The following is a 24,176-nucleotide window of genomic DNA, read 5'->3' on the forward strand; positions in this document are numbered from 1 at the left end:
TGGTTGCCTTATAAAAACATCAAAGTTTTGACAAAAGAGCATAAAACAAACACAATAATAGTTCAGACTTAAAATCGACAGATATATCAAAAGTTGATCTTGAAAATTAAGTGTTAAAATTAAATAAATAAAAAATAATAATAAAAACGCATCATTTTATGAGTGGGGAACCTTTCGGATGTCAAATATATTTAGTAGGATTTTATTTAACTTTTCATTGTGATTACTCAAAAATATTAAATAATTAAAATCAATGTTGTCCTGCATTATTGATCTTTGAGGGCTTTAATTGCTAAATAAAGGAACTCTCCTGAAGGAATCAATAAAGTCCTATCCATCTATCTATCTATCTATCTATCTATCTATCTGTCTATCTGTCTATCTATCCATCTAAATACTGCATATTTCAGTTTTACTATAAAAAACAAAGTTGTCTTTGACAGAGAAGGCATAAAACCTTATATGTTTTAGTTTATATCAACCTCAAGTTGATATAGAGATTTACTGTAAGCATTAAATAAAAAATAATTTGACTTATTTTTAACATTTTAGTGACTGAGACCCTCTATGCTCCCCAGGAGCTCTAAGGATTAAAAAAAATCCATTAATTTTTTATGGTTTGAAAATGAAAAATATCAAAATGGCCACCGCATGATTAAAGTCCTACTGAAAGCCACTACTACCGACCACGCAGTCTGATAGTTTATATATCAATGATGAAATATTAACATTGCAACACATGCCAATACGGCCTTTTTAGTTTACTAAATTGCAATTTTAAATTTCCCGCGAAGTTTCGTGTTGAAAACACGCTCCCACTGCTATCGCCTTTTTTTTTTCTAGTCCTTCACTCTAAATTTCCTCATCCACAAATCTTTCATCCTCGCTCAAATTCATGGGGAAATTGTCGCTTTCTAGGTCCGAATAGCTCTAGCTGCTGCTGGCGATGATTGTAAACAATGTTCAGATGTGAGGAGCCCTACAACCCGTGACGTCACGCGCACATCGTCTGCTACTTCCGGTAAAGGCAAGGCTTTTTTATTAGCGACCAAAACTTTATCGTCAATGTTCTCTACTAAATCCTCTCAGCAAAAATATGGCAAGATCGCAAAATGATCAAGTATGACACATAGAATGGAGCTGCTATCCCCGTTTAAATAAGAAAATCTCATTTCAGTTCAATTTTTTCGTGTGCGGCGCTCTGTGGAAAAAGTTTGGACACCCATGATGTAAACAAACCAAGGATGAGTTCAAAGACCGCCAAAATGAGTAGGACACAACCCCGCTCGCCAAATACTCGAATCAGTGAAGCATGTTTAATACAAACAGTGTGCTTTATAACAATTACGGTTTGTGTCATGTTTGTCCTCTTACAGAAACTATATTAAAACAAAAAAAATGTTTTTTTCCTTGATCTTTTTCCATTTTTCATACATTTTTGAAAAAGCTCCAGAGATCCACTAGGGCGGCGCTTTTAGAGCCGCGGGTAGCCGACCCCCAGTTTAGACTCATCCTCAACTGTCCATCTTTGGCCACCCCGCCTGACCAACCGCCTCTTCCTCTTCTCCTCTCCCACCCCCCTCCGGTGGTAGCTCTGTGGTCCTCAGGGAGACGATCAGGAAAGTGTCGCACTTCCTCTGCAGAGCTATCACTCCACAGCTGCTGGTGTCAGCTCCTCTGCCCTCCCTCTTTGCTTTCTGCCTCACTTATTCCCTCTAATCCTCTTGTTTGTTTGTTTTTTGTTTTTATTTTTGTAAGGGTTCTGCTGACACCTGCTGGTTTATGGGAGAAAAAAAATGTTCTCTCTCTCGCCCTCTCGGAAACCCACCCGCCATTATAATGCAAACACGTACACTATATTGCCAAAAGTATTTGGCCACCCATCCAAATGATGAGAATCAGGTGTCCTAATCAATCAGGTATAAAATCAAGCACTTAGGCATGGAGACTGTTTCTACAAAGATTTGTGAAAGAATGGGCAAGGATGCCACTCGTGCAACAAATCTAGTCGTGAAATTTCCTTGCTCCTAAATATTCCAAAGTCAAATGTTGGCTATACTATGAAAAAATGGAAGAGTTTGGGAACAACAGCAACTCAGCCACCAAGTGGTAAACCGACAGAGAGGGGTCAGCGGATGCTGATGCGCATTCTGCACAGTCAGTTGCTACAGAGCTCCAAACTTCATGTGACCTTCCAATTAGCCCACGTACAGTACGCAGAGAGCTTCATGGAATGGGTTTCCATGGCCGAGCAGCTGCATCCAAGCCATGCATCACCGAGTCCACCGAGTCACTGGACTCTAGACCAGTGGAGGCGCATTCTCTGGAGTGATTAGTCACTCTTTTCCATCTAGCAATCTGATGGACGAGTCTGGGTTTGGAGATTGCCAGGAAAACGCTATATTTCGGACTGCATTGTGCCGGTTGTGAAATTTGGTAGGGGAGGAATTATGTTGTGGGGTTGTTTTTTTTCCAGGAGTTAGGCTTAGCCTCTTAGTTCCAGTGAAATTAACTTTGAATGTTCCAGGATACCAAAACATTTTGGATGAATCCAATGCTCCCAACCTTGCTTGAACAGTCTGGAGCGGGCCCCTTCCTCTTCCAACATGACTGTGCACCAGTGCACAAAGCCACGTCCATAAAGGCTCGACAAGTTGATTTGATACCAAAATGTTCTATTTTGGTTTCATCTGACCACATGACGTTCTCCCAATCCTCTGCTGTATCATCCATGTATCCATTTTGGTATAAACTCAACTCGTCGTGTTTGGAGGAAGAAGAATACTGAGTTGCATCCCAAGAACACCATACCTACTGTGAAGCATGGGGGTGGAAACATCATGCTTTGGGGCTGTTTTTCTGCTAAGGGGACAGGACGATTGATCCGTGTTAAGGAAAGAATGAATGGGGCCATGTATCGTGAGATTTTGAGCCAAAACCTCCTTTCATCAGTGAGAGCTTTGAATGGTTGACCAAATACTTATTTTCCATCATAATTTACAAATAAATTCTTTAAAATTCCTACAATGTGAATTCCTGGATTTTTTTTTTTTCACATTCTGTCTCTCACAGTTGAAGTGTACCTATGATGAAAATTACAGACCTCTGTCATCATTTGAAGTGGGAGAACTTGCACAATCAATGGCTGACTAAATACTTTTTTGCCTCACTGTATATATTCAATCAATCAATCAATCAGTCAATGTTTATTTATATAGCCCCAAATCACAAATGTCTCAAAGGACTGCACAAATCATTACGACTACAACATCCTCGGAAGAACCCACAAAAGGGCAAGGAAAACTCACACCCAGTGGGCAGGGAGAATTCACATCCAGTGGGACGCCAGTGACAATGCTGACTATGAGAAACCTTGGAGAGGACCTCAGATGTGGGCAACCCCCCCCCCCCCTCTAGGGGACCGAAAGCAATGGATGTCGAGCGGGTCTAACATGATACTGTGAAAGTTCAATCCATAGTGGCTCCAACACAGCCGCGAGAGTTCAGTTCAAGCGGATCCAAGACAGCAGCGTGAAGTGTGAAGTGAATTGTGTTTGTATAGCGCTTTTCTCTAGTGACTCAAAGCGCTTTACATAGTGAAACCCAATATCTAAGTTACATTTAAACCAGTGTGGGTGGCACTGGGAGCAGGTGGGTAAAGTGCCTTGCCCAAGGACACAACGGCAGTGACTAGGATGGCAGAAGCGGGAATCGAACCAGCAACCCACAAGTTGCTGGCACGGCCACTCTACCAACCGAGCTATGCCGCGAGAGTCCCGTCCACAGGAGACCATCTCAAGCGGAGGCAGATCAGCAGCGTAGAGATGTCCCCAACCGATACAGGCGAGCGGTCCATCCTGGGTCTCGACTCTGGACAGCCAGTACTTCATCCATGGTCATCGGACCGGACCCCCTCCACAAGAGAGGGGGGGGACATAAGAGAAAGAAAAGAAGCGGCAGATCAACTGGTCTAAAAAGGGAGTCTATTTAAAGGCTAGAGTATACAAATGAGTTTTAAGGTGAGACTTAAATGCTTCTACTGAGGTAGCATCTCGAACTGTTACCGGGAGGGCATTCCAGAGTACTGGAGCCCGAACGGAAAACGCTCTATAGCCCGCAGACTTTTTTTGGGCTTTAGGAATCACTAATAAGCCGGAGTCCTTTGAAGGCAGATTTCTTGCCGGGACATATGGTACAATACAATCGGCAAGATAGGATGGAGCTAGACCGTGTAGTATTTTATACGTAAGTAGTAAAACCTTAAAGTCACATCTTAAGTGCACAGGAAGCCAGTGCAGGTGAGCCAGTACAGGTATATATGTATGTATATATGTATATAAAGGTATATACAGTATAGGTATATATGTATGTATATATGTATATAAAGGTATATACAGTATAGGTATATATGTATGTATATATGTATATAAAGGTATATACAGTACAGGCGTAATGTGATCAAACTTTCTTGTTCTTGTCAAAAGTCTAGCAGCCGCATTTTGTACCAACTGTAATCTTTTAATGCTAGACATGGGGAGACCCGAAAATAATACATTACAGTAATCGTTGTGAAATAATCAATGATGAAACTGGAAGTCTCTTATAGAAATAATTGACATTCATTCACCGTGTTACAACAAAGGTCAGTTACTGTGTATATAGTTGAACAGAGTTTATGTTGTGTACAAGGTGTTGTGATCCGATGGTCGGATCATCACCATACTGTTATTTTTGTTCCATTTTTATATCACTCTGCGGTTTGACATGCTTAGTTCCTGTTTTGTTCGTTTCCATGGTCACTCATTAGTTTCAGCTGCTACTCTCTTTTCCAGCACACCTGTCTTTACTAATCACCACCTTTTATAAGCCAGCCTTTTCTGTTCACTCATTGTCGGATCTTAGTTTGTTCACATACATCTGTTTATGACTTGTCTCTCACTTTTGATTTCGCTAGCTCTCATGCTAAGCTTTATTGTATTCCTAGCTTTCACGCTAGTTGTTTTGTGTTTCCTTTTGTGTGCCTTTGTGCCAAATGTTTGTGTTTCGGTTAGTTTGACCTAGCTTTCCATGCTAGCGCTTTTATTTGCCTTTTCTATTTGTACCAGTGTTTTTGTTCATAGCTCCTTTTGTTTAATAAATCCCTTAGTTCTTACCTTTTTGCTGTGTTCTTGCTGACGCATCCACGGAGGACCGAATCCGGCATTACAATGTGAGAAAATTGTGGTAATAAGTCGCCTCTTACCGGAGACATCAGCGGAGCTTCCGTCAAGCTTAACACAAGGTGTATTGATAATATGTTGTGCAAAGAAAATGTCATCATTTTTGGAAGCTCATCTTGTATTTGACATTGTTTATAGGGTTATGTGCAATAAGTGTTCAACTTCAGCTTAAACCCTTTCGGTCTGCAACATTTTCAATTTATGAATGTATTGTTTATTTTGTTGACCACTACCAGAAGAAATAATGAACTAAACTAATCTAAGTTAAGATAATACTTAATGTTGGTTATAGAAAACATTTAAAACCCTACTTTTATTGACTACAAATTACTTAAATTCAATGATTTGGTGCATTTGCAAACTGTTGAAATTCTACACAAAGCAAACTATAACCTGCTACCCAACATACATACGTCCATTTTCTACCGTTTGTCTCTTTTCGGAGTCGCGGGGGGTGCTGGAGCCTATCTCAGCTGCAATGTACAACAATTATTCTTAACAAAAGAGAAGTATAAATCAAGGGACAACTTAAACTTAAACATTTGCATGCACTTACAACACTTAAAACCTTTAGTCTATCAGTAAGTGGAAATACATTTGTGTGACTTTACTGAAAACTAAGATAATCATATTCATCTCATGATGTGAATCACAACTTATAAACAACTATTTATTCATAAGAATGTATTGATTATTTATTCATTTATTACAATTATATTTTTACACTCATTACAAATATATAGATGGATAGATAGATAGATAGTACTTTATTGATTCCTTCAGGAGAGTTCCTTTAGGAAAAAAAAAAAAAAATTGAGTACGTGTTGGAAATTGCTAAGAAACGGAAAAAAAGGGCAGGTGTAGATAAGAGCTGCTTTTTCCTACTCCTTTTCGGACATGTTGTAATGAGAAACTGTAAATATGTGATGTGTATGTATGTTCAAAATACATTAAAACCATAATTATTCCTAAAGGATTTAAACGATTGTATATTATGGTTAAGTCTAATCTTGGGAAGCGGTGACAGGCGACAAATACTATTTTTCAATGTTCAAGGCCATGTCAATTCATTTTTAAATTGTTCTAATAAATAGTGAAGTGATTTATATTTATATAGCGCTTTTCTCTATTGACTCAAAGTGCTTTTACATCGTGAAACCCAATATCGAAGTTACATTTAAACCGGTGTAAGTGGCACTGGGTAAAGTGTCTTGCTCAAGGACACAACAGCAGTAACTAGGATGGCGGAAGCAGGGATCGAACCTGGAACCCTCAAGTTGCTGGCACGGCCACTCTACCAACCGAGCTAAGCCGCCCCATTTAGGCAATCTGATTACAATGCAGGACACTTTTCTTCGTTAAAAAACATGTATATTTATTTTTTTTAGGGAAATAGGCCCTCATAAAGGATAAGTAAAATATGATGTTAACTTGTTCAAAACACAGAAAGTGTAACACAATTTAAATTTGATCTTGTGACGCTTAGCTGGGATTGTGGTTATGCGGGTGTGTTCTCTCTATAATGCAGGCAGACTGGACACAGCGTGAATATAAGAAATGATGATTTGTTTCTACTATAAAATAAAAAGACTTGCACAAGGCACTGAAAACAAAACCGACAGAACTAGCATGGGAGCTAGAAAAAACTGAAAGCGCTAGCATGTGAGCTAGGGACACAAACGAAGGAATAGCGTGGAAGCTAACAAATACAAAAATACTTTTACCAGCGACGTCACCTGTTGCATTGATCCGCAAACTAGAATCCGAGGTCAAATGAACAAAAAGGGCAGGCTTAAATAGAGGGGATAATCACAAAGCAGGTGCGCATGAAAAACAAAAGGCAGGTGACACAAATGCGTGACTATGGAAACGGAACAAACAGGAAGTGCCACCAGGAACTAAGGATGACAAACTAACCAGATGTGATACAAAACGGAACCAAAAACCAGAATATGACATGATCCAAGTAGTGGATCATGACAGATCTAACATTAATTATGTTGCCATTGTATAAATGTTTTCTCCATACTCACATTCCAGGTTCTTTCCCCAGGCAACAAACTGGAACATGTGCTCTCCCTGTGCCTTTGTTTGTTTTTTTAAGTATCTTTTTATTTTATTTTACAGGAACTCGCACCCTCATGGCAGCCATTACAATTCCATCATGCAGCAGCCAGCCTTGTTGGCGGGCCATGTCGCGCTCCCATCCAACCAGACGCTCAATGTTGGCGTTGCTCATGTCATGAGGCAACCCTCCTCCAACAATAACTCATCTTCCAAAAAGAACAAACAGCACCAGCATTCTGGCAGGTAAGAAAAACAAACTGTACAAAAGTCTGCATTTGATTTGTTTTGTTATTCCTACTGTACTACCATGTGTAATTACTTATCAGACTCCCTGGTAGAATACAGTAAAAATATACATCCATCCATCATCTTCCGCTTATCCGAGGTCGGGTCGCGGGGGCAGCAGCCTAAGCATTGAAGGCCAGACTTCCCTCTCCCCAGCCACTTCGTCTAGCTCTTCCCGGGGGATCCCGAGGCGTTCCCAGGCCAGCCGGGAGACATAGTCTTCCGAACGTGTCCTGGGTCTTCCCCGTGGCCTCCTACCGGTTGGACGTGCCCTAAAAACCTCCCTAGGGAGGCGTTCGGGTGGCATCCTGACCAGATGCCCGAACCACCTCATCTGGCTCCTCTCCATGTGGAGGAGCAGCGGCTTTACTTTGAGTTCCTCCCGGATGGCAGAGCTTCTCACCCTATCTCTTTTGGTTGCTAATAAAAAAGCCTTGCCTGTACCGGAAGTAGCAGGCGATGTGCGTGTGACGTCACGGGTTGTAGGGCTCCTCACATCCTCACATTGTTAATAATCATAGCCACCAGCAGCAAGAGGGATTCGGACCGAGAAAGCAACGATTTCCCCATTAATTTGAGCGAGGATGAAAGATTTGTGGATGAGGAAAGTTAGAGTGAAGCACCAGAAGAAAAAAAAAAAAGGCGAGGGCAGTGAGAGCGATTCAGATGTTATTAGACACATTTACTAGGATAAGTTTGGAAAATCCCTTATCTGATTATTGTATTACTAGTGTTTTAGTGAGATTATAAAGTCATAACTGAAAGTCGGAGGGGTGTGTTGACCGCCAGTGTTTTATGATGTAAGCCATGGAGGAGCCAAGAAAGTCGCAGCTGCCTATTTGACAGCTGCAGGAGGACGCAAGCTCCGCTCATGTCTCCGGTAAGAGCCGACTTACTACCACCAGTTTCTCACCGAAACCTGCCGGTTGACATATGGTAGAGAAACATGTTCGCTTGACCGCTCTGTTCCATACTAAAGCTTCACAACAAACAAAGAAACACTGGCTGTGTTTGTGTTGCTAAAGGCTGCTGCAATCCACCACTTTCCACCAACAGCATTCTTCTTTGACGTCTCCATTATTAATTAGTATTTAATAGTACTGCGATACTAATGAATCATATTCGGTACTATACCGCCTCTGAAAAGTATCGGCCCCCCCGTCGTCGTCATGTCATGACATTGCTGGTTTACGAGCATGTTCGGCAGCACACTGTCACGGAGTACTTACAAGCAGACACAGTGTGTAGACAGAAAAGGGAGAATGGACACTAACGATAAAGGTGAAGTTATAACACTGAAACGCCCTCAGGAAGAGATGCTTTAAGACATGGTTAGCTAGCTAGCAGCTAAAGTCCAGCCCCAGAATGCAGTGTTTTAGCTACATCTAAATCACTAATCCTTGCCTCCTTGGCGCCAAAATGTAAGTTTCTTCCAAGTATCATCCCTGCAGGACGAGGAATTGCTAAACATGCTTCACTACACACCGTAGCTCACTGACGTCAAAATCAATCAATCAATCAATCAATGTTTATTTATATAGCCCCAAATCACAAATGTCTCAAAGGACTGCACAAATCATTACGACTACAACATCCTCGGAAGAACCCACAAAAGGGCAAGGAAAACTCACACCCAGTGGGCAGGGAGAATTCACATCCAGTGGGACGCCAGTGACAATGCTGACTATGAGAAACCTTGGAGAGGACCTCAGATGTGGGCAACCCCCCCCCCTCTAGGGGACCGAAAGCAATGGATGTCGAGCGGGTCTAACATGATACTGTGAAAGTTCAATCCATAGTGGCTCCAACACAGCCGCGAGAGTTCAGTTCAAGCGGATCCAAGACAGCAGCGAGAGTCCCGTCCACAGGAAACCATCTCAAGCGGATCAGCAGCGTAGAGATGTCCCCAATCGATACAAGCGAGCGGTCCATCCTGGGTCTCGACTTTGGACAGCAAGTACTTCATCCTTGGTCATCGGACCGGACCCCCTCCACAAGGGAGGGGGGGGGGGACATAGGAGAAAAAGAAAAGAAGCGGCAGATCAACTGGTCTAAAAAGGAGGTCTATTTAAAGGCTAGAGTATACAGATGAGTTTTAAGGTGAGACTTAAATGCTTCTACTGAGGTAGCATCTCGAACTGTTACCAGGAGGGCATTCCAGAGTACTGGAGCCCGAAATGAAAACGCTCTATAGCCCGCAGACTTTTTTTGGGCTTTAGGAATCACTAATAAGCCGGAGTCCTTTGAACGCAGATTTCTTGCCGGGACATACGGTACAATACAATCGGCAAGATAGGATGGAGCTAGACCGTGTAGTATTTTATACGCAAGTAGTAAAACCTTAAAGTCACATCTTAAGTGCACAGGAAGCCAGTGCAGGTGAGCCAGATCACCAAAATGATTCCAGGGCGTGGCCACCGCTGCTGCTCACTGCTCCCCTCACCTCCCAAGGGGTGAAAAAGGGGGATGGGTCAAATGCAGAGGACAAATTTCACTACACCGAGCGTGTGTGTGACAATCATTGGTACTTAAACATTAACTTTTTTAGCATCATCTACAAAAATACAAAGAATTGATATTTCGACATCTAGTGGACACATTGAGGAGAGCGATTTCTTTCATTCAAAAATGTCAGCTCATTTTTATACTTAGCCAACTCATTCTGCGGGGCGGGTTTAACCTGTTCGTGGGCCGGACCAGGCCTGCGGGCCGTACGTTTGACACCCCTGCTTTAAACCATAACCCAGCATGCATCACTATAGCTCTTGTCTCAAAGTAGGTGTGCTGTCACCACCTGTGACTCATTTTGAGTTTTTTGTTGTTTTCCTGTGTGTAATGTTTTAGTTTTTGTCTTGCACTCCTATTTTGGTGGCTTTTTCTCTTTCTTTGCTATTTTCCTGTAGCAGCTTCATGTCTTCCTATGAGCGATATTTCCCGCATCTACTTTGTTTTAGCAATCAAGAATATTTCAGTTGTTTTTATCCTTCTTTGTGGGGACGTTGTTGATTTTCATGTTTTGTTTGGATGTACTTTGTGGACGCCATCTTTGCTCCACAGTAAGTCTTTGCTGTCGTCCAGCATTCGATTTTTGTTTACTTTGTAGCCAGTTCAGTTTTAGTTTTGTTCAGCATAACCTTCTCTAGACTTCAATGACTTTTCTCATGGGCACTGACCTTTTGTTTATCTTTGGTTTAAGCATAAGATACATTTTACCTGCACACTGCCTCCCACTGTTTCTGACATCTACAAAGCAAATAGCTACCGGCTGCCACCTACTGATATGAAAGAGTATTACATGGTTACTCTGCCGAGCTCTAGACAGCACCGACACTCCAAAACTACACATCATTTGCAGACTATAATTACTGATTTACAAAACATATTTTTAACCCAAATATGGATCTATTTTAGGCCCCATCCTGTTCGCTCTTTATCTCCTCCCTCTTGGAGATATTTTTAAGAAACATGGAGTGTTTTATCACTTTTATGCAGATGACTGCCAAATTTATATGCCGATTTCAAAAAGCCACGGCCCCCTGACCCCCCTTCTTAACTGTCTATGTGACGTCAAGGCTTGGTTAGCCCAGAATGTTTTAATAATGAATGAGGGAAAAACGGAAATTTTAGTTTTTGGTCCGGCCCTCACTGACTTGGGACCATTGCAAAATGATGTGCGTCCCAAAGTCACCACTATAGACAGCCATTTTAAACTAGACAAACAAGTCAATGGCGTTTTAAAATCGTGTTTTTATCACCTTCGTCTTTTAGTAAAGGTTAAACCCTTTTTATCTTTTAACCTTTTTGAACAAGTGGTGCATGCTTTTATTTCAAGTGGCCTGGACTACTGCAATGCACTTTATGCTGGCATTAGCCAAAAAGCTCTCTCCCGGTTGCAGTTAGTCCAGAACGCGGCAGCAGGACTTTTAACAGGGGCCAGGAAACGCCAGCATATAACCCCAATTCTTCAGAGTTTGCACTGGCTCCCTGTTCATTTTAGAATGGATTTTAAAACATTGCTGTTTGTTTTTAAATCTTTACATGGACTGGCACCTCAATATATCTCGGACCTCATCCAAATTTACATTCCTCTGAGGTCCGAGAGCCAGTTCCAGCTCATGGTGCCCAAGACCAGACTTAAGACCAGGGGAGACAGGGCCTTCTCTGTGGTCGGCCCTAAGCTCTGGAACACTCTGCCCCTCCATGTTCAAACTGCTTCCACAGTGGAGTGTTTTAAGTCTCGTCTTGAGACCCACTTTTATTCTTTGGCTTTTAACACTACGTGAGTTGTGTGGTCCTCTGTTGTCCTCTGTGTTTTTTTTTATACACTTTGATTTCTATTTTACTGTTTTAATTGATTTTACCCTTTAAATAGTTTTTAATCATATTTGTTTTTATTGGTTTTATATTTATTTATTTTTTTGTTTTTATTCAGTCATTGGTGGAGCATAATATATATATATTTTTTTATTTTTTATTTTATTTTTTATTTTTTTTACAATTGTTTTTAACATGGCTGTGCAGCACTTTGGAAACGTTATTGTTGTTTACATGTGCTATATAAATAAAGTGGATTGGATTGAAATTAGATCATCTCCCGCGGCACACCAGACTGTATCTCACGGTGCACTAGTGTGCTGCGGCACAGTGGTTGAAAAACACTGCTCCAGAATATGCAAATTAAGACTAATAGTGAAGCGAGACGTCCAATTTTTAGCTTTCTAGAAATGTAGTTTGTTATACCTGCACTATAATCTGTAAGTAAGGGAGATTTTGTCAAATCTGGAAAAAAATGTATTTAATGTATAATAAACAAACAAATCGACGGGGAAAAACTGCTGTAGTCGCGACGTAGTCACGATGCTCGCTCACACCTCCGTGCTTCTGTTTTTCAAGGAACACCTCAGCCTACGAAGTGTCGTCTTCTCAGGCGGTGCTGTCGCCGCAGCGCTCCAAGCGGGTGAAGGAGAACACGCCCCCACGTTGCGCCGTGCTTCAAAGCAGCTCCGCCTCCGTCTGCCCCCCCTCGCTGGGCTGCGGGTGGGGCGGCGCTATGGAGGCAGAGCAGGCGTCCAGCACGAGGCGTGACAACATGAACCAACAGCACGTGCCCAGACAGACCATCATCATCCCGGACACGCCCAGCCCCGCCGTCAGCATCATCACCATCAGCAGCGACACCGACGAGGAGGACGACCGTAAACAAAACCATGGGTCAGTTCTCTTCTTTTCCATAGTTGTAGCTCATCTTATTTTCCCCTCATCTTTTTGCACGATATTTGGGGAAATTCTGTGTCTTTTTAGACTTGGACAAACTTTATTGATCCACAAGGTGAAGTGAAGTGAATGATATTTATATAGCGCTTTTCTCAAGTGACTCAAAGCGCTTTACATAGTGACACCCAATATCTAAGTTACATTTAAATCAGTGTGGGTGGCACTGGGAGCAGGTGGGTAAAGTGTCTTGCCCAAGGACACAACGGCAGTGACTAGGATGGCACAAGCGGGAATCGAACCTGCAACCCTCAAGTTGCTGGCACGGCCACTCTACCAACCGAGCTATGCCGCCCCAAGGGAAATTGTTCCACACCGTAGCTTAGTTACAAAGGATGGAAAGGATAATGCAGGTATTAAGCAGACTAAAAATGTACCATAGTAGCAAAATTAAATATAACATATAAGTATTATTTACATATTATATATACTGTACGCCAGGGGTGCCCACACTTTTTCTGCAGGCGAGCTACTTTTCAATTGACCAACTCGAGGGGATCTACCTCATTCATATATATCATTTATATTTATTTATTTATGAAAGAGACATTTTTGTAAACAAGTTAAATGTGTTTAATGATAATACAAGCATGTGTAACACATATAGATGTCTTTCTTTCACAAAGACAAGAATATAAGTTGGTGTATTACCTGATTCTGATGACTTGCATTGATTGGAATCAGACAGTAATGATGATAACGCCCACATTTTCAAATGGAGGAGAAAAAAAGTTGTCCTTTCTGTACAATACCACATGAAAGTGGTTGGTTTTTGGCATCTAATTCATCCAGCTTCCGTACACTTTACAAGAAAAACATTGGCGGCAAATTCCGTAGCTTGCTTGATTGACATTCACGGCACCCGAGGGTCTTGTGAGATGACGCTGGCTGCTGCCAGTTCATTATTATGAAAAAATGACAGAGAGGAAGGCCAGAAACACTTTTTATTTCAACAGACTTTCGCGCCGTCAAAACTCTAAAGGCCGACTGCACATTTCCTATCTTCACAATAAAAGCCCTGCTTCATGCTGCCTGCGCTAACAAAATAGTGATGTGCACGCCAGCTTTCTGAGGGATCACTTGTGCACGCCAGCTTTCTGAGGGATCGCTTGTGCACGCCAGTTTTCCGAGACTCTGTATTTAGTGAGCGCAGGCAGCATGAAGCAGGGCTTTTATTGTGAAGATAGGAAATGTGCAGTCGGCCTTTAGAGTTTTGACGGAAGGTACGGCGCGAGAGTCTGTTGAAATAAAAAGTGTTTCTCGCCTTCCTCTCGGTCATATTTTAATAATAATGATCTTGCAGCAGGCTTCACGGTGGCAGAGGGGTTAGTGCGTCTGCCTCACAATACAAAGTTCCTGCAGTCCTGGGTTCAAATCCAGACTCGGGATCTTTCTGTGTGGAGTTTGCATGTTCTCCCCGTGAATGCGTGGGTTCCCTCCGGGTACTCCGGCTTCCTCCCACTTCCAAAGACATGCACCTGGGGATAGGTTGATTGGCAACACTAAATGGTCCCTAGTGTGTGAATGTGAGTGTGAATGTTGTCTGTCTATCTGTGTTGGCCCTGCGATGAGGTGGCGACTTGTCCAGGGTGTACCCAGCCTTCCGCCCGATTGTAGCTGAGATAGGCGCCAGTGCCCCCCACGACCCCGAAAGGGAATAAGCGGTAGAAAATGGATGGATGGATCTTGCAGCAGCCAGCGTCATCTCACAAGACCCTCCGGTACCGTGAATGTCATTTAAGTGACATCTTGGTGAAGATTGATGATCACTCATTTTTAGGTCTATTTTTTTTTTAAAGCAAGGCTGGAGATCGACTGACACACCCCCCGCGGTCGACTGGTAGCTCGCGATTGACGTAATGCGCACCCCTGCTGTACAGTATATCATTGGTTCTCAAATGGGGGTACTTGAAGGTATGCCAAGGGGTACGTGAGATTTTTTTTAAATATTCTAAAAAATAGCAACAATTCAAATATCCTTTATAAATATATTTATTGAATAATACTTCAACAAAATATGAATGTAAGTTCATAAACTGTGAAAAGAAATGCAACAATGCAATATTCAGTGTTGACAGCTAGATTTTTTTTGTGGACATGTTCCATAAATATTGATGTTAAAGATTTCTTATTTTGGGACAAAATGTTTAGAATTAAGTTGATGAATCCAGATGGATCTCTATTACAATCCCCAAAGAGGGCACTTTAAGTTGATGATTACTTCTATGTGTAGAAATCTTTATTTTTGATTAAATCACTTGTTTATTTTTCAACAAGTTTTTAGTTATTTTTATGTATTTTTTCCAAATAGTTCAAGAAAGACCACTACAAATGAGCAATATTTTGCACTGTTATACAATTTAATAAATCAGAAACTGATGACATAGTTCTGTATTTTGCTTCTTTATCTCTTTTTTTCATCCAAAAATGCTTTTCTCTGATTAGGGGGTACCTATAAAATATAACATATACCGTATTTCCTTGAATTGCCGCCGGGGCGCCAGATATTTTAAAACCTCTTCTCACTCCGGCGCTTACCAAAGGCATGCGGTAAATTTAGGTCTGCGCTTATAAATTTGAGTGTGATGTAAGGATACCATCATAAAAAGCACTTTTAATAAAAAAAAAAATAAAAACTTTATTATGGTTTTACCTTTCCTTATAAATAAAGTCCATGCGCAGCTCCTTCTGTTCAAAAGCATCGATAACTTGTTTATAGAAGAATTCCTTATCTTTCTTCAGTTTTAAAAGTCTCTCTGTCTCGATGGAAATCTTCCTTTATTACCTCCTGCTTCGATTGAAAGTTCAGTTTAAAAAACTGTTTTATTTTACATATGTAATCCTCCACGTTAAAAGTTTAAGCGAGAGGAAAAATAAACACACGCCGCTCACTCTTGGTGCTTGTTGTCACTTCTTCTGCAGCCGACAAGTCGCAAGAAGGATCACTAGCGCCCTCTACCACCAGGAGCCGGGAGTCATTTAATGACTCATATTTGACACACGCAGCTACGGTATATTAATAAAACATAGATGCTTACTGTTCCAATTATCATATTCAATTGCTTGGACCTTAAATCCTACTGAATAGCTCTTAATCTTCTTCCCTTTATGCGATTTTAAATTATTAAAATCAGCCTCCTCCATTTTGAAAATGACAGTTGAAGTGTCACTCGTGACGTGACGAGTTTGACCCGGTGGAAATTCTAGGCATGCGCTAATAAAAATAATATTTTGCGAAACGAGTTCGACCCGGCGTTAATCCTGAGCCGGCGGTAATACTAAGCATGCGCTAATTATTTTGCGAAACGAGTTTGACCCGGCGGTAATTCTAGGCAGGTGCATACTATATACCCGGCGGCAATTCAAGGAAATACGTTTAGTAATATTTACATATTATATATACAGTATATGATATAAGCTGATATCCATCCATCCATCCATCATCTTCCGCTTATCCGAGGTGGGTCGCGGGTGCAGCAGCCTAAGCAGAGAAACCCAGACTTCCCTCTCCCCGGCCACTTCGTCCAGCTCTTCCCGGGCGAACCTGAGTCCTTCCCAGGCCAACCAGGGGACATAGTCTTCCAAAATTCACATTGTTTTGGGTTTTGTAGTTTTTCTAGTGCAATTTACAGAATATATAACTGAAACGGTATATAAAAACAAGGGAAAACGTTTGCATGCATTTTGGTCCGACGCCGAATCCTACGAAAAGCGGGGCGTATGACAACCGGGGAACTACAGTACATGCATACATTCCACTACCGTCGCTGTTGTTAAAGCTGAATTCTTTGTCTCATTTTTTTTTTCTTCCAGCTCCTTCTCTAAGCAGAGGAAGAATGTTATCAGCTGTGTGACCGTCCATGACTCACCTGACAACGACTGTTCCATCAACAACAGCCCTTACACTGTGGAGTCCAGAACAACCAACAACAACAACAACAACAGCAGCTACGACACAAAGACCTTCATACTGGACAATTACAACAACGGCAACCCGCGCACCATCATTGTCCCCCCACTCAAAACCCAGACCAGCGAGGTTGTGAATGAGTGTGAACGCTTGATGCCAGGTAAAACGCGCGTCACATTAGGACGTTTAATACGGTTCTTATGCCATTTCCAAATTGTGCAAATTCCCTCTTTTGGTGCAGATGCAATGAATCATCAGAATTCCACATATAAGTTCAAATCCTCCAATGGAGTGGTCTCTGGCAATAATCACGTCCATGGAGGGGTGACTGCATCGTACCGACAGCAGCGCTCAGGGCCACACCTCCTTCAACAACAGCCTCTTAATCTCAGCCAGGTAAGAAAAAATAAAGGCATACTAAGATCCTCTCATCTGATAACTACTCCACATGGACAGTACTGTAAACTGAAATGAGGAACTTTTCATACAATATACAGAACACGCCAAAATGTTGGACACACCTTCTCATTGTAATGTGTTTTCTTTATTCTCATGACTGTTTACGTTGTAGATTGCCTTTGAAGGCATCAAAACTATGACAGCTGTAAAGTGAAAAGACTACCACTTGAAGCTCATGCAGAGAATGCCAAGAGTGTGCAAAGCGGTAATCAGAGCAAAGGGTGGTTATTTTGAAGAAACTAGAATATAAAACATGGGTACACTTTAGTATGGGGAACATATTCACCATTAATTAGTTGCTTATTAACATTGCTTATTAGGGTGAGGGTTGGGGTTCGGGTTAGGGTTAAGGCTAACTAAAACTCTTAGTTAATGGCTTACTGGTTGTATAATAAGGCCATGCACAATAAGGCATTAATAAGTATTTAGTAATGACTAATTAAGAGCCAATATGGTACTAATTTGCATGCTAAAAAGCAACTAATTAATAGTCAGTATGTTCCCCATACTCGGGTTAGGGTTAAGACTAACTAAGACTCTTAGTTAATGGCTTACTGGTTGTATAATAAGGCCATGCAGAATGAGGCATTAATAAGTATTTAATAATGACTAATTAAGAGACAATATGGTTCTGATTCGCATGTTAATAAGCAACTAATTAATGGTCAATATGTTCCCCATACTAGGGTTAGGATTAGGTGCTAAGTCTAACTAAGACTCTTAGTTAATGGCTTCATGGTTGTATAATAAGGCCATGCAGAATAAGGCATTAATAAGTACTTAATAATGATAAATTACGAGACAATATGGTACTAATTTGCATGTTATTAAGCAACTAATCAATGGTCAAAATGTTAGGGTTAGGGTTGGGGTTTGGGGTTAGGGTTAAGACTAATTAAGACTCTTAGTTAATGGCTTACTGGTTGTATAATAAGGCCATGTAGAATAAGGCATTAATAAGTACTTAATAATGACTAAATAAGACCTAATATGGTACTAATTTGCATGTTAAAAAGCAACTAATTAATGGTCAATATGTCCCCCATACTAGGGTTAGGGTTAAGACTAACTAAGACTCTTAGTTAATGGCTTACTGGTTGTATAATAAGGCCATGCACAATAAGGCATTAATAAGTATTTAGTAATGACTAATTAAGAGCCAATATGGTACTAATTTGCATGCTAAAAAGCAACTAATTAATAGTCAGTATGTTCCCCATACTCGGGTTAGGGTTAAGACTAACTAAGACTCTTAGTTAATGGCTTACTGGTTGTATAATAAGGCCATGCAGAATGAGGCATTAATAAGTATTTAATAATGACTAATTAAGAGACAATATGGTTCTGATTCGCATGTTAATAAGCAACTAATTAATGGTCAATATGTTCCCCATACTAGGGTTAGGATTAGGTGCTAAGTCTAACTAAGACTCTTAGTTAATGGCTTCATGGTTGTATAATAAGGCCATGCAGAATAAGGCATTAATAAGTACTTAATAATGATAAATTACGAGACAATATGGTACTAATTTGCATGTTATTAAGCAACTAATCAATGGTCAAAATGTTAGGGTTAGGGTTGGGGTTTGGGGTTAGGGTTAAGACTAATTAAGACTCTTAGTTAATGGCTTACTGGTTGTATAATAAGGCCATGTAGAATAAGGCATTAATAAGTACTTAATAATGACTAAATAAGACCTAATATGGTACTAATTTGCATGTTAAAAAGCAACTAATTAATGGTCAATATGTCCCCCATACTAGGGTTAGGGTTAAGACTAACTAAGACTCTTAGTTAATGGCTTACTGGTTGTATAATAAGGCCATGCACAATAAGGCATTAATAAGTATTTAGTAATGACTAATTAAGAGCCAATATGGTACTAATTTGCATGCTAAAAAGCAACTAATTAATAGTCAGTATGTTCCCCATACTCGGGTTAGGGTTAAGACTAACTAAGACTCTTAGTTAATGGCTTACTGGTTGTATAATAAGGCCATGCAGAATAAGGCATTAATAAGTACTTAGTAATGACTAATTAAGAGACAATATGGTACTAATTTGCATGCTAAAAAGCAACTAATTAATAGTCAGTATGTCCCCCATACTAGGGTTAGGGTTAAGACTAACTAAGACTCTTAGTTAATGGCTTACTGGTTGTATAATAAGGCCATGCACAATAAGGCATTAATAAGTATTTAGTAATGACTAATTAAGAGCCAATATGGTACTAATTTGCATGCTAAAAAGCAACTAATTAATAGTCAGTATGTTCCCCATACTAGGGTTAGGGTTAAGACTAACTAAGACTCTTAGTTAATGGCTTACTTGTTGTATAATAAGGCCATGCAGAATAAGGCATTAATAAGTACTTAGTAATGACTAATTAAGAGACAATATGGTTCTGATTCGCATGTTAATAAGCAACTAATTAATGGTCAATATGTTCCCCATACTAGGGTTAGGATTAGGTGCTAAGTCTAACTAAGACTCTTAGTTAATGGCTTCATGGTTGTATAATAAGGCCATGCAGAATAAGGCATTAATAAGTACTTAATAATGATAAATTACGAGACAATATGGTACTAATTTGCATGTTATTAAGCAACTAATCAATGGTCAAAATGTTAGGGTTAGGGTTAGGGTTGGGGTTTGGGGTTAGGGTTAAGACTAATTAAGACTCTTAGTTAATGGCTTACTGGTTGTATAATAAGGCCATGTAGAATAAGGCATTAATAAGTACTTAATAATGACTAAATAAGACCTAATATGGTACTAATTTGCATGTTAAAAAGCAACTAATTAATGGTCAATATGTCCCCCATACTAGGGTTAGGGTTAAGACTAACTAAGACTCTTAGTTAATGGCTTACTGGTTGTATAATAAGGCCATGCACAATAAGGCATTAATAAGTACTTAGTAATGACTAATTAAGAGACAATATGGTACTAATTTGCATGTTAGTAAGCAACTAATTAATGGTCAATATGTTCCCCATACTCGGGTTAGGTTTAGGGTTAGGGTTAGGGTTGGGGTTTGGGGTTAGGGTTAAGACTAATTAAGACTCTTAGTTAATGGCTTATTGGTTGTATAATAAGGCCATGTAGAATGAGGCATTAATAAGTATTTAATAATGACTAATTAAGAGACAATATGGTACTGATTTTCATGTTAATAAGCAACTAATTAATGGTCAATATGTTCCCCATACTCGGGTTAGGGTTAAGTCTAACTAAGACTCTTAGTTAATGGCTTACTGGTTGTATAATAAGGCCATGCAGAAAAAAAAACATCTGGCCTAAAGGGGGTTCACTCTGTGCATCGCATAGCACCTGAGTGCGTTTAGTCAGTAGTTAGAATTAAAAAACGGACAAATGAGCAAGTGTGCCCAATTTCCGGTGAAGTGACGGGAACAACAAAAAAAACTGGCCTAAAGAGGGTTCACTCTGTGCATCACACAGCACCTGAGTGCGTTTATTCAGTGGTTAGAATTAAAAACCAGACGAATGAGCAAGTGTGCCCAATTTTCGGTGAAGTGACGGCAACAACAAAAAAACATCTGGCCTAAAGAGGGTTCACTATGTGCATCGCACAGCACCTGAGTGTGTTTATTCAGTAATTACAATAAACAAACGGACGAATGAGCAAGTGTGCCCAATTTTCGGTGAAATGATGGCAACAAAAAATGACACAAAAAAAAACAACTGGCCTAAAGAGGGTTCACTCTGTGCATTGCACAGCACCTGAGTGCGTTTATTCAGTAGTTAGAATTAAAAAACGGACGAATGAGCAAGTGTGCCCAATTTCCGGTGAAGTCACGGCAACAACATAAAAACAACTGGCCTAAAGAAGGTTCACTCTGTGCATCGCAGAGCACTTGAGTGTGTTTATTCAGTAGTTAGAATTAACAAACGGACGAATGAGCAAGTGTGCCCAATTTCCGGTGAAAGGATGGCAACAAAAAAAGACGGGAAAAAAAACCCTGGCCTAAAGAGGGTTCACTCTGTGCATTGCATAGCACCTGTGTGCGTTTATTCAGTAGTTAGAATTAAAAAACGGACGAATGAGCAAGTGTGCCCAATTTCCGGTGAAAGGATGGCAACAAAAAAAGACGGGAAAAAAAACCCTGGCCTAAAGAGGGTTCACTCTGTGCATTGCATAGCACCTGTGTGCGTTTATTCAGTAGTTAGAATTAAAAAACGGACGAATGAGCAAGTGTGCCCAATTTCCGGTGAAGTCACGGCAACAACATAAAAACAACTTGCCTAAAGAGGGTTCACTCTGTGCATCGCACAGCACTTGAGTGTGTTTATTCAGTAGTTAGAATTAACAAACGGATGAATGAGCAAGTGTGCCCAATTTCCGGTGAAATGATGGCAACAAAAAAAACCACTGGCCTAAAGAGGGTTCACTCTGTGCATTGCATAGGACCTGTGTGCGTTTATTCAGTAGTTACAATAAACAAACGGACGAATGAGGAAGTGTGCCCAATTTTCGGTGAAATGATGGCAACAAAAAATGACACAAAAAAAAAACATCTGGCCTAAAGAGGGTTCACTCTGTGCATTGCATAGCACCTGTGTGCGTTTATTCAGTAGTTAGAATTAAAAAACGGACGAATGAGCAAGTGTGCCCAATTTCCGGTGAAGTCACGGCAACAACATAAAAACATCTGGCCTAAAGAGGGTTCACTCTGTGCATCACAGAGCACCTGAGTGCGTTTATTCAGTAATTAGAATTAAAAAACAGACGAATGAGCAAGTGTAAGCAATTTTCGGTGAAGTGACGACAACAACAAAAAAACAAATGGCCTAAAGATGGTTCACTCTGTGCATCGCACAGCACCTGAGTGCGTTTATTCAGTAGTTAGTAATAAAAAACCAGACGGATGAGCAAGTGTGCCCAATTTCAGGTGAAGTGACTGACGGCAACAAAAAAATATGACAACAAAAATAAACATTTGGCGTAAAGATGGTTCACTCTGCATCGCACAGCACCTGAATGCGTTTATTCAGTAGGTAGAATAAAAAAACGGACGAATGAGAAAGTGTGCCCAATTTCCGGTGAAGTGACGGCAACAAAAAAATACGACAACAAAAAAAAACAACTGGCCTAAAGAGGGTTCACTCTGTGCATCTCACAGCACCTGAGTGCGTTTATTCAGTAGTTAGAATGAAATGAACGATTGAACCCTCTTGTCAGTCACCCACAATCTTTGTCTCTCTGGGCAAAGGACCTCCAGCTTAAGAGAGCCTCGCTGGTCACTACTGACTCGTGAGAAGCGCCACAAAGTAACAAAAATGAGTAGGAAAAAAAAAAAAGGTTGTCATATTCTTGTGACTGTTTTGGACTCGTGTTGTTTTTCCCCCGTGTGTGTGATGTTTAGGTTCCTGTCCGGTGCTCTTTAAATTGTATTTTCACTTTCCCTGTCTGCCATTGAGTGCTGGCTCCTACAGCCGTCCTTGATTGGCAAGCGGCACACGTCTGTTCCCGGTCTCCAATCAGGCTCCTCTAAATGCCCGCCCTGCTCGTCTGTCAGTGCTTGATCATTGTTCTTTGTTCTCTGTTCCCTTGGGAGTGATTGCTGTGTTTATTTGGCACTTCCTGTAACTGCGCTTATTGCTGTTCCCGTGCACTCCCCAGCTGCACGTATTTACGTTTAGCTATCAAATATTATTTTACTTAGCTCTCGGCTGTCGTCTTTGCATCTCCAGGGTCATGTCCAAGCACCGCTTCCCACCTGCATCGTTACAAAGATGATTGCAAAACCAAAGGCTTGGGAATATTTTGTTTTTACACGGGTGACGACGGGTACGAACGAGCAAGTATTCCCATTTTGTCGGAGAGTGACGGCAACAAAAAAAGACAACAAAACAAACCACCCGACCCAGTTTTTCCAACTTGATGCATGGGGGTTAACTCTGCACAGTAAAAATTGTTTAGTTAAAAAATAACCCAATTTTAACCCAACTGCTGGTTCAGAAAAGGACAAACTCCTTATTTGAGTTATTTTAACTCAATACTTTGGGTGCATTTTTTCGATCCAACTTTTGCTTTGAATTATTCAACCAAAAAGTTGAGTTATGATAACTTAATATTGGGTTATTCCCAACCAAACTATTGCGTTGAATTATTAAACCCAAAAGTTGAGTTATGGTAACTCAATGTTGGGTGATTGAAAATAATGTTAATGACATTAATCCATCCATTTTCTACCGCTTATTCCCTTTCGGGATCGCGGGGGGCGCTGGCGCCTATCTCAGCTACAATCGGGCGGAAGGCGGGGTACACCCTGGACAAGTCGCCACCTCATCCCAGGGCCAACACAGATAGACAGACAACATTCACACTCACATTCACACACTAGGGCCCATTTAGTGTTTCCAATCAACCTATCCCCAGGTGCATGTCTTTGGAAGTGGGAGGGGCCTATCCCCAGGTGCATGTCTTTGGAGGTGGGAGGGGCCTATCCCCAGGTGCATGTCTTTGGAGGTGGGAGGAAGCCGGAGTACCCGGAGGGAACCCACGCATTCACGGGGAGAACATGCAAACTCCACACAGAAAGATCCTCAGCCTGGATTTGAACCCAGGACTGCAGGACCTTCGTATTGTGAGGCAGACGCACTAACCCCTCTGCCACCGTGAAGCCCTTAATGACATTAATCCATAATAAAATTCCCTACAAGAAAAAAGGTTTTAATTTAAAAAAAAAGATTAAAAAAAAGAAGCTTTTTACCCGTTGAAAACAACCCCAAAATTGGTTCATCATTTAGAAAATCCAGGAATTGGGTTGAAATAATACCTTTATAACCCAAAAAATTGATTGCTCTTCATAAAAATAACTCCAAAATTTAACCCAACTCTAGCAACTCATAAATTGGGTTATCAAAACAACCCAGCCTTTTTTGGGCGTGTGTGCCTTGCTTTCGGAACACGTTCATGCAACAGCAGAATTCAATGAAT

At 40.8% G+C, this 24,176-nt stretch overlaps 1 protein-coding gene across 3 annotated transcripts in view; it reads left to right on the forward strand.

The window, feature by feature from the left end:
- The window catches only part of hipk2 (homeodomain interacting protein kinase 2), a 352,565-nt gene that overhangs the window by 323,634 nt on the left and 4,755 nt on the right, over window positions 1–24,176 (forward strand). For all 3 annotated transcript variants that reach the window (XM_061917854.1, XM_061917853.1, XM_061917855.1), the window contains exons 11-14: window positions 7,347–7,529; window positions 12,465–12,782; window positions 16,656–16,912; window positions 16,994–17,148. In XM_061917854.1, coding sequence (XP_061773838.1) covers window positions 7,347–7,529; window positions 12,465–12,782; window positions 16,656–16,912; window positions 16,994–17,148 — 913 coding nt within the window. The remainder of the gene's footprint in view (window positions 1–7,346; window positions 7,530–12,464; window positions 12,783–16,655; window positions 16,913–16,993; window positions 17,149–24,176) is intronic.

This window comes from Nerophis ophidion, linkage group LG12 (genome assembly GCF_033978795.1).
Source record: "Nerophis ophidion isolate RoL-2023_Sa linkage group LG12, RoL_Noph_v1.0, whole genome shotgun sequence".
In the NCBI taxonomy this organism is placed as follows: Eukaryota; Metazoa; Chordata; class Actinopteri; order Syngnathiformes; family Syngnathidae; genus Nerophis; species Nerophis ophidion.